General features: G+C 38.8%; 1 protein-coding gene across 17 annotated transcripts in view; it reads right to left on the bottom strand.

Moving 5' to 3' along the window:
• Positions 1-5,903: 5,903 nt before the first annotated feature.
• The window catches only part of CREM (cAMP responsive element modulator), a 33,314-nt gene continuing 21,060 nt past the window's right edge, over positions 5,904-18,157 (bottom strand). For 12 of the 17 annotated variants that reach the window (XM_072033808.1, XM_027450486.3, XM_027450488.3 and 9 more), the window contains 3 exons: positions 16,565-16,753; positions 8,699-8,855; positions 6,415-7,036 (listed from right to left, as the gene is read on the bottom strand). In XM_072033808.1, coding sequence (XP_071889909.1) covers positions 6,892-7,036; positions 8,699-8,855; positions 16,565-16,753 — 491 coding nt within the window. In that variant the 3' untranslated portion in view covers positions 6,415-6,891. Of the gene's footprint in view, positions 7,037-8,698; positions 8,856-11,922; positions 12,053-12,714; positions 12,897-16,564; positions 16,754-18,157 lie in introns of those variants that run through there. The other 5 variants (XM_027450483.3, XM_027450496.3, XM_021266763.3 and 2 more) reach the window with 4 other exon arrangements.

Genomic DNA, 18,157 nt, shown 5'->3' with positions numbered 1-18,157 from the left:
AGAGAATATCTACTTCAAAAAGTTCTCAACAAATTTTGGTTGTGTACTTGCATCAAGAGGGCTGCAGTTCCAAGCCCATGCCCTGATCTTCGAAGCAACTGACAGCCTCACTAGTGAAGAGGCACACATGTAAGAACCGAGTATTTTCTTCTTTGCATGGCAGCTGAGAAAATTCAGGAAGTTTTTATTACATACAGCTAGGATCTCTCAGAATCTAGTTCTTCAGAACCAAACCATGTCAGCGTGCATTGACCTCAGAAAGTGTTTGCACTTCTCTCACTCCTGTAAGACTTCAGGAAAGTTAGAAACTTCATAAATACCTTGCTGAGACAATAATAATTTAAAAAAATCTTACAAGAATTACTTTAGTAGAAGCAGCCCCCTGTACATTATAGAATAATGTGTCTTAGTTTTCTATTACTTTTATTAGACCCTGCCTTGCTCCATATGAGATTTACGCCATCATAGACTCAGATGAAGCAGAGGCTTCTTCCTACCTCTCATGTTCGTTTCCAGACTAATCTTGTTAAATGGCTCTGGTGCAGCTTACCATGTGGTATAAGCACAATCACATTCAGGGAAAAAAATCATGAAAACAAGACCAACAAAAGCTTCATTCAAGACCATTTGGAAGTTATAAATTTGAAACCACAAAATAAAAACAATAACTTGGCTAGGTAGCAAGACTTCTGAGCTGGGACATTTTTATAGTTATTCTATTCACAAGACGTATTAATCACACCTGACTCCACTGATATGGCTATTAAAGGAGAGGAAAAACCTCAGCACTTATCATAACAAAGACATTTCCTCTGCTGTTTTTCCATTCAAGTCACACATAACACAATGAAGTTATTTTTCCCCTCAGTCTACACACAGCATCCAACTCTTGCATTACCCTCTCTGAGGCTTTGTGTACATACACACCTTCTGCTTCGTAACGTGGCAAACAAACACACTGCAATAAGGAAGCTGCATCTCAGAAGTGGGGAAAAAGCAGAAACCTGAGAAAATAAACTAGAAAAGATTCATTACAGATGGAATAAAATGATTTTTGCTGCTAGCCATTGTCAGTCTGCATGAGATACTATCAAAATCAGCCTGAAATTCACTAACTCACTTTCCTAAGCTTTTAAATCAAGCAAATACTCAAACTAGTGCAACGTTGGCTGGAATAAAGAAAACATTGGTATCTCTCATCCAGAAGAGCTTGATAGTGCCATAAAAATCTTCAACCAAATGAAACCCACTGCCCCCATAAGACCACATTTTATACAGGAATGCTAGCAACCAAGAATCAGCAGCTTAACAGCTCAGCATCAGCATTCAACACATTCTTGTCACATACAGACCCAAGCACAAAATCTGAAGTGAGATAAAACAGAAAAGAACTGTGGGCAAAACGAGGCAATCCAAAACAGTTAAGGAATCAACAGCAGTTGAGCTGCTGTTCTATTTGAAGGGACACTTCATTCAGAAAAAGTTCACACTGGATTTAGCTATTACTCTGATATCTGTAGATAACTGGACAGATCAGGAATTATGTTTGAAAATGGAAGGAAAGCCCTGGAGAACCAAGTGAGAGGTGATAGAGCCCACAGTCCTTAGGTCTGCATCTGTGCAGGCCAAAAAACTGCAGTTATTCTTGCAAACAGATCTTGTAAAATCCATAGGAACTAACGATCTCCCCCAAAAATAAATAAACCAACCAACCACCCAACCAAGTCACCAAGCCCACACCTACTCACACAATACACTGTTTTTAATCCCAATTTTCCCAGCTCACATCAGCTGAGGTTTAGACATTCAAGATCTAACAGCTTAGAGATTTTCTCTTTTTAACTCTGCTCCCCCCCTTCTGTTTAGATGGGGAAGAAAACAGCTGTGACTCAAAGCTGTACCTTAAGAGGAAGCTGACTATTACATTCCTCATCACCCACAACTCTGGGAGGCTGAAGGCATTCTTGAAGAGACCATTTCCCCTGAGCTACATGAAGTTAATGTTTGAAAATAAAAAAACATCCATGCAGTCTTGTGTGCATACTCCTGTAAAGTAAAAGCAGATCATCCAGCTATCTCAAAGAAATTTGCAAACAGTTGCGTGGATTCAGCAAAGGAAAGTAGTTTTGTGCAATAGGGATATGATTTTCTTGCCAAAAGAGAAATCACAATTATTTCAGCTTTTCTAACTGGTACAGGAGAAAAAAATCCTGGCTCTGATAAATCACAGGTTGGCCAATGCTCAAGTTCTCCTCTAATAAACATAGGTTCACTTAATGTTTCTATACTAAGAACAACACTGTGTCCAAAAGGCCCTTCTGTACCACACCAAGCACTTGAGTTCACAAATCTGAATTAGAATCAGATTCCTATGGGAATTATATTGGTATCTAGAGCTCAGAGCTAGGTTTTCACTGTGGAAGTAGGTTCTTCCCAAACTTGTCAATGCGATGGTGACACAGCCATTAAATAAGATAATTAAGACTAAACACATCTCCAGTTGTTATTTGTACATTCTCAGTAACCTCTTTTTCTGAAAGTAATAACAGCATCAAGATGTGGGAAAAGGCTTTAAAACCAATTATACACATGCTAGAAGACAGAATGTGGGTTTTGATATTGTGGTCAACAAGTTGTTTGAAAAGTCTCCTTTATTAACAGTCATCAAACCTCTGTGGTTATGGATTCTGAGATAAAGAGGGAACTAAATCATCTTCAGTACAGAGGAGGACAGTAGACGCTTCTAATACAGTTTGGTAGAGCTTCACAGTTACCTACCATGCTTTTCACAATACCAAAATGGACTGTCACACTCAAAAAAAAAAAAAGATTAAATTATGAATTAATCCCATAAATTTGGTGTGGAAAGGATAGTATACAATGAACGACTATTGGGTTATCATACAAACATGATCAATTCACTTAAGACCTAGAGCACAGGAAATCTGAAATATTAATTCCATGCAGCTCAACACATGAGTAGTTCCCTCTTCAACAACTGGATTAGGACAAATTTTTGTGAGAGTCTTCATAGAAAAGCTTCATAATTAAAAGGCCAAGCATTAACCATGCAGAAGGAACCAAGGCAGGCATCAAGGGTCCTGTATGCCTTCTCAGAAAAGTTTTTTTGTTTTGTTAAAAAATAAATAAATAAGCAAGGATTAACAAGCAACCTACCTTCTTTTCAGCCCTTTCACTTTGTACTGTATGTGATACTGTGCTTTAAACATTTAAATCCCAAATATTTGAAAAATTCAAATTGTGAATAATTCTACAGTCACCAACAATGCGTACAAAAATATTATAAGGTATAATGAAAGCTCCACATTTCAATGCTATTGCAGAGTCCAAAATTAAATTTCAGGGGAAGATTAAACCTAAAATTTTGACTTTGCTTTTCCTAAATAGACTTCTCTGTACAAAACTTACCTGGCAACTGTTGCCCTGACTGTAAGGTTAAGGATAAAACATAGACAATGAAAGCCACCTGAAGCCACACTCAGTCCAGCCCATTGAGAAAAGTGCTTCAGAATAAACTATCATTCTTTTGCAGTTGTTGTTTTTGGAGACATCCTATGTGATCCAGACAAACATCAATAACATAATTCACGATGTACAAAAATGAAAATGTTCCAAGCCCACTGGACTTGTGCGTGCTTCCCCACGTGCAAAGACAAAGCTCTAGACAGATGTAATCTTCCTTCTGTTTTCTTTCTTCCCCTCAGCTAAAGGCTGGTTCAAGAGAACTGAAGATCTAAAACTGGGAGAGAGAGCAAGTCCTGGTACTCACATGAACCTCAACAGCAAAGGATATCTGAACTAATTCACATATCCTAGGATATATCTTATCATTTCAATGGTTCCAGCAGTCCCATTTCACGTAAGAATTATGGTGTTACTTCTCTGACTTACGTCAGTGGTACTTTGATTTTTCCTTCAAATCTTCATTTAACCTCAGGGAACTCTGAAAAAGTTTTCAATGCACCTTCTCAAATCAACTCAAAACAGGATTAATAAGTACTCTATTTTTCGATTGTCAATTTGACATCAGATCCTTGGCATTTCTGCAGGCCTTCATTTACTTATTTGCAAATAAGTCATTTCCTTCACCACAAGATGCTCCTTGGATCTAATTTACCAACCATACATCTTGAACGTTCTTGTTCACCAACATTCATTCGCATTTTAAAATCCGTAAATGTTTTGTTGACAGAATTTCTGTCAACATCAACGCTATATGAAGCCAAATAAATGAGAATGAAAGAAGCATGTGTCATGAATATATTTTTTCCCAGAGTTGGTCCAAATGAGACAGGTTTTGTGCAGTGGACTTTTTGAAAGCAGAATACTTTTCCCTAGAGCAGACAAATTTATGAAATGGACTGTTCCAGAATGACCAAAACACACACCCAAGAATATTTTGGTTTAGCTCTGTTACTAACAGACACTTCCCCACCCTTCCCCAGAGTAATTGTTTACATAAATATACACATTTATCAAATGTTTTAAGAGCATTAGCAAAGACTGTAGACTACTTAGATGTGAGGCAGACAAGGATTCCTCCTGCCATTTCTATTTAGAGGTAGTACCAGACACTACTGGAAAGATAAAGGTAAGAGAAGTTTGTACAGGAGAGGCATCCACCACGTGCTCAAGTTTCTTTTCAATTAGTTTACAAATCCCTTGAGAGAGTCAGGAGCAATGCCTACCTGTAACAGAACACAGATTCTAGTGATAGAGCCACAACAAACAACTTGCAGGACACTTTTGTTGCAGTCTAGAGGCTGCAATGTGGACCTGCAAGAGCCTGTGCTCATCCTGTCCATCTTCAAAGAACCACCGACCCCCTGACTTTAGCACTTCGGATGCATTTTCACAGCGAAACAGGTTATTTTAAATTTTACTTCATTTTGGTTCCACACCTGAAGCAGAGCCTTTGGGTCCAAAAGCTGGTCTGTTTCCTTCTTAAATCAATCGATGTAGCTGCAGGAAAAAGAGAGACTACCTCTTCTTAGAAATGGTCTCACTTAGGTACCTAGTGGGATTTTCAAAAGGATTTGAGAAATATATCCTGTTTACTTCAAGTAAATTCAGAAAGTGTCAGAAAAAACAGATTAAAAAATACACTCCCCACCCCAGCAGTATCAGAAGGAAGGAATGTGGGATTGGGTTAAAGGTGAATTCAGTTTAAATTAAGCAAAGAAATCTCAGTGATTTTAGTAATGGCAGAATTCCACCCCCCTGCTCCAACACACACATGCAAAGCTCCCAAATACCCAGCTCATAGACTGTACAGGCCACCAATCAGATAATTCCTGAGTTAAACAAAAGCCTGGAAGAGATTTTGCATAAGCTCCATTTTCTTTCGAAGTACTATGGTAAGTTGACACACTGCACTTACCAGAACTCTCATCTGGTTTACACATGGGTTTGTTTTTAAAAATCTTTAGTTCTCACCTATATTCTGGAACCCTGTGAATCAGCAAATTGCTACTTGTCATTGGGAAGCTTCCTTCTGTAAGCCACGTTTACTTCCTCCTGGTACTTTGCAGAAAGTATGAAAAGAACTACACCATCAGCCTTCACTATAGGTAACTGTGTACAACTGTCCAGAATCTAAAATAAAGTATTCAGGATGCAAAATTGAATTTTGATACACTGAACTCTAATAAACCACGTATTTCACAAACTACAGACAATGTAAGTGAATAGCAGTCATATATCAGAGAGCTGTTTTCAGATATTCACAACATATTTCACATCATGTCAAAGAGCTTATGTGTGCCTTTCTGCCTTTCTCCTTCCTTCCCTTCTAGACTCTCACAGGTTTAAAAGCCTCCCACCCCTTCCACCCCCACAAAAAAAAAGCCCAGATGTTTAAAGGAAATCAGACACTACACAGGTTAAACAACATGGTTCTATTAAAAACTATCTTTAACCATGGCACTCAGTGACAGCAATACAATACTTCTTTTTCCCCACAAAGCAACTAATATAAAAATATGCCATAAAATCATTTGTAGACTAGTATGCTAGTACATACATGTAATCATAACATTCTTTTATAAACTCTTTCCTGAGATACCTTGGGTTGTTTGATTTTCTTGTATTACTGGATGCATTACCTTTGTGATTCATTTAAAACAACTGTAAAATATTTTGTATGTGCAGGCCACTAGCAGTAACATGTAAAAAGTAGTATGTAAATATATGGCAAAGAAACAGCTCTTAGAAATTATGCACTTTTTCACTTTTTTTTTTTTTTTTTTTAACAGCATTTGGCTCCTTGGGAGGTGGAAAGGAGGAGCGTGGAAAACCTGAAATTGGAGCTATGAATTGACAGAAAGCAGGAAAGCATTTTGGGAATGTTAGAAGTTGGAATATAATATAAATGACACAAAGAGAAAACCATAATTCATGTTGGCTATGTATTGCCTTATAAAGCAACCGGAAATATTTTAGTCAGTTCACAGTATAATAAATATTTCTACTAATCTGTTTTGGAAGAGCAAATGTCTTTAAGGGTTTCAAGCTCCTCTATAAGTTTCTTGTTCTGAACTTCTAGCACTGCAACACGACTCTCCAGACATTTTATGTATTCTTTCTTCCGACGTCGACATTCTTTAGCAGCTTCCCTGCAAAAAGCAGAAGTAAAAAGTGCAAACAAAAAAGCCATTTGCATGCTATTAGAAAGCTCAGCAGAGTAGGGAGACTACAACTGAATTCCAAATTTTGGAATATCTCCCAAATCAGTCTGAAAACACTAAGCAAAACTGGGTTCCACAAGGGCCTCAAGTGTCTCTTTCTCAAGTTCATATGGCAATCTGTAGAATTGCTTCCTCTCATGCCTTGATTAAAGTTCATAATAAACAAGGTCCAAATGAAAGACAGTTATTCTGCTTTATGACAATAAAGATCTTTGAGGGCCTTGAGTTCCTCAATGAGAGTCTTGTTTTGGTTTTCAAGCACAGCCACACGATTTTCAAGACATTTGACATATTCTTTCTTCTTTCTGCGACATTCTCTGGCAGCTTCCCTGGAACCAATACAAGGCAAATGACTACAGGAACAGCCACAATACGGCAAAGACTGGATAAATGAAATTACCTGCAATCCCTGAGGTTCAACAACCACCACCACCACCACTAACAACAACAACTCTTGGATTGCACAAACAGAACAGCAGATAACAGCCATATGCAATAACATGGTTAAAATGCAATTCAAAACAACTAAACCAACTTGAAACAAATTCAGCACCAACAAATACAATGAGAGAATACACAGAGGAACTGAGAAAAGCACAGTAAACGATGACCAAGGGACACATTAAGACTGAAAGCAGCATTTCTTCTTCCAGTCATACTCCATTTTTATGTGTTTATCTGGAGTATGATCTCTGCATTCAAAATCTTGAATTCAAACCCAAAGAACTTACTTTCAGAAAATACAAACGTAACACTACTCTCTTCAGATAAAAAAAAATAGATGCCATGCTTAAAACCTGCTGTAGTTTTTTGTTTTTAACCAAGAAGTTAAGTCCAAACAGTTTTTCAGCCTTTCAGAACTGTCCACATGGGCATATTTCAGTGATTTTTTTTGTCGTGTTGGCAAGTGACAGCCCAGAGCCATTGCCACAGCTCTGCTCAGAATTCTGTTATACCAAAGCTACACACTTTAGATAGCACTTTCAGAAGCACATCTCAACAAGCATTCAATTCTAAAAGAAGTTCTATAAGTACTGGGATTCCACTCTGCTAACTTTTTGGAACTTTAAAAAGAGTCAGCTTGTGAGAACAGAACTTTGCAGCAAGTTATATGCGAGACAGCATAGAGACTAGTTTTAAAAATGAAGAGAGGAGAAACAAAGGGAAGCACTACAATGCAGCAATCCTGGTGAGGAATTTAAAGTAAGGACAGGCATGAGAGCAAAGCAATACCATGAATTCAACCATAATTGGCTATTCAATGTATTAGAGATCTGCATAGCAGACTATTTCTTCCTGAAGGCATTAATCTAATTTCTATTGATAAGGATTTAAAAAAGGAAGTCCCCTAAAAATAGCAAGAAAAATGTGCAGAGAAAGACAGGTATCTACAGCATACGGTCAATTCCATGTCAACTAATTAAAAAAAATATACAGCCAGCCATTTCACACAGTGTGCTAAATGACAAGGGCATCGTACAATAACTTATCACAGTAGCGAGGTAGTTAGGAAATTCTGTAATTATCATTCAATCCTAAAATGAATCTTCTTCACAGCATCATAAATGGACAGCTGCTAATGAGATTCTCAGATATTATTCTGACCAATTCTTTCCAGGGAAGTTTCAAGATGAGCACGCCCATACTGGTCATTGTACTGGCAGTGGAAAAAAAATAAAATCGTTCAACAGTAAGTATACTTCTGGATTATCACAAAAATGACCAGTAACAGACAACACCAATACTGATTTTTGATTTACCATAAAATTTTAGAACTAAAAATCCATTGAGATAAGGCCAGCTCTAATGGCCAATGGTTTTAATGGCCAATATTCATCAAATCTCTAAGTACATGGGATGACTGACAAAGAATTTCTTTCCTTCCCTTTGTCAATCACAGGCAGTGCTCATGACCTTAAGAAGAAAACTTTATTAGAGTGATTTCTTTCTTTATTTACTTAGCAACAGCAGCTGTTGTTATGCAGCCTTACCTATTTTTCATAAGTCGCAGCTCTCTCTTGCGTGTTGCCTCCTCTGCCAACTGCTGAGGGCTATGCAGAGTCCCTGGCGAGGCTGCCATTACCACTCCCTGAGGTAAGGTAGTAGTGGGAGTTCGAAGCTGGTAAGCTGGCATGTCTCCAGTGGCAGCTGTATTAAAGAATCATATTTAAATCTTTACAGTAAAAAAAAAAAAAAAAAAAAAAAAAAAAAGAACTCTGCAAAAAGTCTCTCTGGAAATAACGGGTTTTGATTGATGAGTTATCAGGATCCCTACTACACACAGTATTTCACAGGCCTGTAATGTCACAACTAGATTTTATTTTTTTTTATCTGACTAGCTTTCATTTCTCTATTGTAAAGCAAGCCATCTAAATTGGTCTAGCATGTGCTCCCACCAGCCGGCCAGAATGAAGCCTGTGAAAGCTTCCACATGGCTCCTTTCAAACAGCATCGGGAAAGCTGTTTGAGAAATGCTGTCAGATCGTGCCCTCTCATTTCCTGTTTGTACAATCCCACGAAAAGACGGTCCTGCTGAGGGTTATATACTGCCACTATCCTCTAACAGATGCTTCAGGGCTTTAGGAGTCAACTCGCTCCTCTTCCCTGTGCCAGCAACAGTACCAGCCCTTCTGCCGCCCCGTCCTCTAGGGCAGCAGCTTGGCAACCCTTGGAAAACTGGGGAGAGCTGCTGCTGCCAACACGAAATGGAACAGCCAAAAGCTCACAGCAAGCAGGAGCGCGTCCCTGGTGCAGGAGGAGCACAAATAGGATGCTGCAGCATCAGCAGGCACGAGGAAGCAGCGGCTGCAGCACAGGAAGAGGCGTAGCTGCACAGTAAGTGGGGTGCAAAAGTTCATCTCCCGAGCCTGCCGGCTCTGAGCTCTCCCACACTAAATGCAGATATGAAATCTCATCTTGGAGCCAATGCCCTTCTGATACACTCACCTCATTGCCATTTTTCTAAAATACTTTGTTCCTACATTATGGCATTGCGTATTTCAACTTTCAAGTATGGTGAGAGTCCTAAGTGCCTGTCTCATCTGACAGAAAAATCAAACAAAAATCACATCCTTACACTTTTAAGCAAGGATTTGCCTATTCAGCTCCATAAACATTTCCTATCATCCCAGAACAGAACTTCAATTTTTGTCATTAAAGCAACTGAATATTAAAGATGAAATTTCATGGGCTGTGTTAAACTATGCTTAATTTATACTTACAGCAATATTAAAGTGACAGAAGAACTTAAATTGGAAAAATAAAATGTAGACAAAGCAGTTTGGGGGAGGATAGGTGGAGCAGTGCAGAGACATCAATCAACAACAGACTGGCAGAACCAAAACCAAATCCTCAACTTCACAAAAAAAATCACCATTAATCTGATGCAGTTTGTGCAGGTGGCTCACCAACTAAATAGAAAAAAAATTGGCTCAAGCTGTGTTTAGACTACAATCCCACAGCCTTGTCCCTAAATCCCTACCAGCTTCAGCAGCAGCAGGGCGTGCAGCACGGCTGGGGGAGCGCAGCGGGGCTCTGATTAATCTGCGGGGCCAGGGCTGGGCAGGCAGCAAACGCCACCGAGGCCGGCCTTGGAGCAATGCCCAGCAGCTGCCTCGGCCTTGGGCTGCTCGCGTTGCTATCACAGAATGACTTAACCCTTGATTTGCATTCTCCGCTTCTGTTAGGAGCCCCGGGTATGTCAAAGGGATGATACTTCAGCTTATCAAAATGGAAATGTAAAGACTCTCCAGGCTCACCTTCACGCTGGCCACATTACATTTCTTTTTCTAAAGGCTACTGCAAGAACTACCTTTGTCTATCTCTCTTCACTAGGAGAAAAAGAGATGATATCTTACATTGCATTAGCTACAGTGAATTAGAAGACAAAGTGAAGCCCTTTACACATCAAGTCACAGGGAAAAGCCCATAACCCAGGTCACCTCAGCCTGACAGCACCAACAACTCTGTTGTCTTTGCTTGGCTTACACTCAGACCTTACCTACCAGGACTTATTGTTGCTGCTGTTAAAGAGACTCTGCGATATGCACCTGCAACACGGCTCAGCAACAGCGAGCCCCTATCTCAGCTGGGATCAAGAAGCACCACGTAAGCAAGCAACAACGTCTGTGCGAATGGGCTGACCACGTTCCAGAGTGTCTGTCCCTGCCTAAAGCTTGGCTCAGCTATGAACTGCCAAGTGTGCTCACAGATAATTCACTGGTTGTTGGTACAGACCTAGCAAATCCAGGCACTGCAGATAAAAAAAGGAAAAAGCATACCTCAGTAATGTTTGCTTTACAATGAAGTGAATGACTTGATCACAAATTGATTATTTCTAACTCTGCTAATTTTTGTGTAATATCTCTAAATGTTATAAGAAAGTACTGTTTCCCCTGGAAAAGAGATTGGGAAAGATGAAACAGTCTTTAAACAGGAAGGCTAAAATAACCCTTGGAAAAAATTATGGTGTTTAACTCATACACATGATGTACACCATAATCATGGTGTTTAACACAGAAGGGTACCTTCCATGTCAGCACCTGAGACACAAATCCCCAACACCTCAATCCAGACTGCCAGACCTTTAAAAGCAGTGTTCATTTCTAATGAAACCCTATGGAGCTTTAAAATCATTCCCATGTATCAGACATAGAGCTGAGAATGTTAACAGAGCAACAACCCTGTAGGTGGTATATTTTCCTAGCACGTTGGCCTAGATCATTTTTTTTTCTCTCCTTAAAATTGTAAGGGAGAAAAAAAGTCACCAAAAACCTAAAGCTTTGAGTTGAGACTTAGACAAAGGAAATTATTAACAGGAAATCAAACACAACATTACATTCAGAAGAGCACAACTGCCCTTTCAAATTAATTTCTGGAAAAAAACAACAACATAAGTTATCAAAAAAAAAATCAAGCACTTTGTATCAGCAAGCTCCTGGGGGAAAAAAATAGCTTGAACACTAGAGAGCATCCCTGCATTTGAATTCTTTCAGCAACTACACAGGAGGAAAAAAAAAACGATACATGCTATGTATTGGTGTATCTATTCTCCCTTCCTGTGAGTCATAATGATGAGACTAAATTATCAAAGGGTTTTAAACTTCACCACTGAACTGGCTAAACAAGCCATGAATCATTATTCCTTTGTGTATAAAAACACAAAGCACGGACTCGGGGAAGATAAATATCTTTGGATTAATGAAAAAAGACGTACCAGCAACAAGCAGCACGTCGGTACCGGCTGCAAACTGGTTAACATTACCGAGCTGCCGGAGGCAATTGACGAAGCAGAGAGGAACTGACTAAATCACAGCATGACTTGGGGCTGACGTCAATGTGTATCTTGTTTGGAGTTTAACTTTTCCAGTTCCCTACTGCAACACGATTCCAGGAAATCTAGTGACGTCAGCCTTTTGAACTCAATTAGCTGAGGAACAGACCATTTTAACAGCGGAGGAGAAAACAAGCAGGCACTGCGATACTTAAAATTTCTGCTCTCAAATCTGCTTCTATTCACTATTTGCTTTAATAAGAGAAGCAAAAGGGTTTATTTATACCACTGAAACAACTTACACCTTTATCTTACAGCTAAGCTTAAGCCTGTTTTAGCTACCAGATCTGTTAGCTGTTATTGCTAAACAAAAAAAGGCAGTGTCATTTTTACAAAATAAATAAAAAAGATTACAAGCATAGCTATATATATATGACTATATCCATAGTAAATGATTTAAAAGTGGTGGATTTTTTCAGCAAAATCCTCCATCAAATATTAGTTACCTGAATCAATCTGTAAAAGAACTTACAAACTAACCCTAAATTTCCCCCCCTCAATGAAACTGTAAAAATTACTCTGAAATCCTACAGTGACTATAAGCACAGCCTTTGTACCAGTTCTGAAAGATTAAGTTACAGCAACAAGTTCAAAAGAAAATGTCACAAATACCAAGCATTGCTTAAACATCCCCAATATAATGTAAATAACGTAAAAGACTAATATAATTTTTACCTGTTTCATCTCCTGTTACAGCCATGACCAGCTTCTGCACACAGGCTTCTCCTGTCCCTCTACCAGAGCTCAGCATGAACTGTTCCAAACTAGCAAGCATGTGCAGGATTACAAGCAAGAGCACTGACATCACAGTGACCTCACTTGCCTACCGCTGTCATTAATATGCTCTGTCACTGGAACAGCTCACTGAAACTGCAGCCCAAAGAACTGCTTTTCCAGTAAAGCTTTTTTTTTTTCTTCCTTCCGTATTTCTGTAAACCCAGCTTAGTTCTCTTCCCCTGAATTATACATAAAGCTACAGAAAGCACTCACCACAGAGCTGGCTGTAAAATGAGACAAAAGATTCAGAGCACTGACTGACAGAAATTAAGAAAATGACTGCAGAATTCATGAATGATTTAGGATAAAATCTCGATTGGGCAGAAAATAGTGACATTTTAAAAGGACTTGTGCAATTGTTTTGGTTTGAGCAGTTCCACTAGAAGGCAGAAATCTGACAGACAGCCGTGTGAGGCAGCAGAGCTTAACAGGCTGTAACAAGTAAATGAAAGGCTACAGCTCCTTGTGGGGCAGGAGGGGAAGACGGGGTGGAAGGCAGGGGGAGATCTTCAACCCACTCATTTCATTTCAATTGAAAGCTTCAGAAAAGACTGAAGAAAGCTCCAACAAAGTTAAGTCAACCTAATGAGAATGATTTCAGATGGTCTAACAGGCAGAACAGTAACTCTGAAGAAGGGCAACCCCTCCAGCCATTCCCTCCTTTTTCAAAAATAAGTCCAAGAGATCTGGCTGACTTATTAAAACATAAATAAAAGACAAAAAATCTTGACTTTTAAGTATTTACTCCTTTACACCAGCTTGAATGAAACTAGATTCAAACCAGCAGTCCAGGCACTGTTCTGTACACAGGACACAGCAAACTCCTAAAGCCTGTGCCTGTAACAAATTTACACTGGCAATTCATAGCTGTGGAACTATGTCAAGGACAGCAGTAATGGGAGCATCAGTGAAAGGGAGGATCCCCCTGTAATCCTAGGACCACTTCAAGGTCATGTGAATAAAAGATCAGAACTGAAGCACTGAAGAAATACCAGCCACGGATCTCTGAAATATCACTGACCATACTAAGAAAACACACCTAGAGCCAAACAGAATATTTTTGATATGATTTTCCTAAACTCATTTTCACTAGAAATTAAACACTTCCTTTTCTTCAGCTAGCAAAAAGCCCTTAACCTGTATTAGGAAACCATCAGGACAATCAGAGCTCCATTTACTGGCAAAATGAGGCAAATTAGTAGCTAACAAAATACCACATAGATCAACATCTTTGGCCCTTTTATATTAGTCCTTTTTTCCATCACAGGTTATCAGAAAACATCAAGCACAGTGTTTGTGTGTTGCCAACCATTATCACAAGAGATTCATCAACAAATCCTTTAGGAAAAAATCTAAATACCCTATCTCAAAGGTTCTGAAACAGATACTTTACAGTCCAGGACTGATGTTTGTGGGGTTTGTCCCACCTCTTTTCTATAATTATTAGAAGTCAAAATTAAATGCTGTCTACCCAAAATCGTTATAAAAATATAGACATGCAGGTTGAAAGTTTACTAAGCAGAATGTTGCTTTCCTCTTATAATCTGCACTATCACGATATCACGTATTGATAGCCAGTCAACTAGGAAGTGTACATAAATGACACTTGGTCATCACCTATATACGTAAGGACTTTCAGCCACATCAAACAGCATGACCTGCAGCAAGGACTTACTACTCCATTGTCCCACTCCATCCTCAGTAACTCAGGTTCTCAGGTTTGTTGCTGACACGCAATTAGCAGAACAAGATCCCTCTTACCTTATACATTCTCAGGGGCTTTCGTACTTCTATTTTTCACCTAAAGGACTTGTTTGGAACAACAGTGTATAATAATTTGAAACCTCTTCTGATCACCTGAGTTCATGCTCACTTACTATTCCCTTTGTATTTTTTCCTCTGTATTTTATGTAGCATTTTTCTTCAGTGTCAACCACCATGAATATCACTAAAGCACCAGTCTTTGTTGGGCCAAAGAAACAGAGAATTCCAGGAAAATTCAACTTTGCTAAGCATGGACAGAAAACAAATCAATTCAGTGAAAAGTATCTAGAAACTTCCAGAAACAGGACGTAGCAGGTATCCAGTAATTGTCTCTGAATCCGTTTCAAAGGTTTTCATCAGAGGTGAGATACAGATGCACCATCACCAGAATGGGAAATTTGGAGGTGTGGGATGGGTGGGGGACACAACACCATAACAAATTTGGGTCTTAAGGCTTCACTAAGAACATATACCTAGTAACACTTCAGGTAGTTACAATAGTGCTCTCTGCATGATGAAGGCCATTTTAAGTTTTTTCACATTATAGTCTTAAAGTTTCATTGAAATGTTTCTAAGTCCTAGAAAGACATGATATGTCAGCAAGGAATTAACCAGAGGCAATGGAAGAATTCAAGTTTGGTGTCACTATTTAGTACTGTCCCAAAAAGCTAAATATTTACAAGCTAATAGCGTTATTTACATCCTGAGCTTCCTTTACAGCAAAGGGAGAGATACAGCCACTTAAAGACGGAACTTATCCCAAACATCCCTATCAGGGTGAAAAAAATCCTTGACCTGGACTTTACCAACTATTTCAGACCAAACTAGGGTAAGTTTAGATTCGAAGATATAAGGAAGAAATTCTTCACTCAGAGGGTGGTGAGGCACTGGAACCAGAGCAGCTGTGGATGCCCCATCCCTGGAGGTGCTCAACGCCAGGCTGGATGGGACTTTAGGCATATTGATCTAGGGGGGATGTCCGTGCCCATGGCAGGGGGGTTGGAACTGGGTGATCTTTAAGGTCGCTCCAAACCCAAACTATTTCATGATTCTTTATCTGTGTCTGCATTTAGTTGATGACACTCATCCATTCTGTGAATACACGTTTAAAGTCTTCCTACCCTTCTCATGGTTTATTTCAGTTAGCTGTTCTGGCTTAAGGAAGCATTCGCCCATGTTTCCTACTTTACTCCTCTGTACTGACACAAAGACAAAAAGGAAAATGGAAAATAAATTCCCTATATCCTCCCTAGCATTAATTTAGTGTCTCTGTATAGAAATCTTGTACACATTTCCAAAAGGTTTCCTCAATATAATCCAAATCTCAATCCCACTGGTATTGATAAGAATCCAACGTATCTTTGGTTCTCCACTTCCCTCAGCATTTCTGAATGGCTGGGAACAGGGGAAGAATAGGAAATCCTGTATAAACTACAGTAGGGTTTAAGAATTCACTATTCACAGTTCAATTCAAATGTATACATTTCACAGGACCTGTAAGTTGTTCTTCTGTGAGAAAATCAGCTTCATGAAAGGCTCTCCTTTCCAATAATGGCAAGACACAAACTGCAAGGAAATTCTGCCCTAAACATAGCCTTATAACCTTCCAAGTAACTTCAGAACCCGTGTTGTATGAATGCTGTTGAAAAAACAAGTTAGTTTCATATACTAAATGAGATGCAGACTCTGCATCTCAGTTCAAACTGCAACACCATCTTTACTTCAGTTAAACACGTCTCAGAATATGGACAAAAGCATTCAAAGCAGGTGATTTTATCCTGTTATTTCCTCCTCATAACTTTTTTAATCTAAAGAAGTAACTGCTTTACTGAACAAAGGAACTCAGTCTCCTTGTAAGACCATCTTTCATATTATACAGAAATGTTATTTAAATAGTGCTACAATGTAAGCACAAAATAAAAGCTTTTTAGGAAGAAATGTTTAATATGAAAAAAGTAAAATGTAGTAGACTAATAAACAATACCTTGAACAACAACTTGGTTTCCAGGAACAAAAAACTGTTGTGTGCCATCAGGAGAGTGTGCTGCGTATTGCACAATGGTAGCACCAGGCTGAGGAGCTCCTGAATTTGTCATCGTTAACGCCTGCAGTCCCTGGACTCCATCAGAGGGTGGATTAGAAATCTGGATTGTACCACCTTGAGTTATAGCAACTAAACATAAAAAGAAAATGACAGGTTAGGCAACAGAAAGAGACATACAACATGCTAAAGCACATCTCCCTTTTTAAAACAAACACTGTCTGATAGGACTCCACGTCCTCTTCTTGTTGAATGAGCAATTGTATGAAAGAAACCCAAAACACATTACCATTAATATTGATTTTCACAAATAGGAAGCCTGTTGTGTAGTACATGCCATGTGTCTACCAGGGGAAGAAATAAAACTGCTGCACATATTTTTCTCTGTAAATTTCTCTGTAAAGTCCTGAAATAGTTTTAACACAAGAAGGGAAAAAGACTGGTAGCTTTTAGCTTTAGAGAATTGCAGTTTTCTACACTAATGTAAAAAGATAATTTTAAAAATCTATCAAATCCCATGACATAAAACCCAGGACATCTAGACAGAAGAGTAACAATTCTTCTAACAGTCACTCTTCCTCCTTTTCTTAGTTCGACTGAAAGCCTAGGACAAAAACATTTTCCCAAGTTTTATACAGCTGTAAAGAGTCTGGCTTATGTGAAAAGAAACAGAACGGAGTCTTCTTCCTGTGTGGTCAACAATACGAAAAATATACTTTCCCCACAAAAAAAAAAAAAAAAAAAATGCTGTGTAATCTGCAGCTTGCTCATCATAATTAAATACTTAGACAAAAATGAAATTCCCTACGGAGTTCATTAATTGTCTATGCCTTTTCAAATTAGCATTGCCCTCATCAAGAACAGGAATATGTTAATTAAAAACGTTTAGAAGAGAATCCAGTCCTCAGGCTTATGTCTCCCTGAGAAGATATTTAAACGACGATCACTGGCATTGTATTTGAAGTGGTCTGAGATGGTACAAATGTGATATGTAAGTACAGGTTCAGGACTGTCAACTCCTCAGATTTCATGGCCAGGTTCACAATATTTGAGGACATTTTTAAATGTTCAGCTCCAATCATCTGATACATTATTTGTTAGATACCCACATGAATTTTGGAGGTAGACAGTTGATTTCAGATGTTTTGTCTTGACAACAATATGCTAACTTGAAAGTACAACATAAGATAGTAACGCTCCACAGAGCACTGAAACACTACCAGGCGATTACTTACTAATCACTAACTGCTATTAGTAGATTGCTACTATTCCATAAAACTTCAGATAATTTATTTCAAAATACAAGAACCACCTAACAAAGTGGACAAATCCAATTAGCTAATTTAGTTTCTATTTGGGGTAAAACAGGGAATTCCTCTCAGGATGAGCTTTATCTGCAGCAAGGCTCAGCATGCCCTCCGGTCCCACCCTTAGGATGGGGAACATCACACAACCAGATGCACGCTACAGGCAGGCTCCGTAAGGCATTGCAGGAAGAAAAAAAAGAAAGAAAAGAGCAATATGCTGGTTTTGTCT

The sequence above is a fragment of the Anas platyrhynchos genome, chromosome 2, assembly GCF_047663525.1.
Source record: "Anas platyrhynchos isolate ZD024472 breed Pekin duck chromosome 2, IASCAAS_PekinDuck_T2T, whole genome shotgun sequence".
NCBI lineage: Eukaryota > Metazoa > Chordata > Aves > Anseriformes > Anatidae > Anas > Anas platyrhynchos.
Note: the sequence above shows the minus strand (reverse complement) of the source record. Positions and strands in the feature narration are given on the sequence as shown.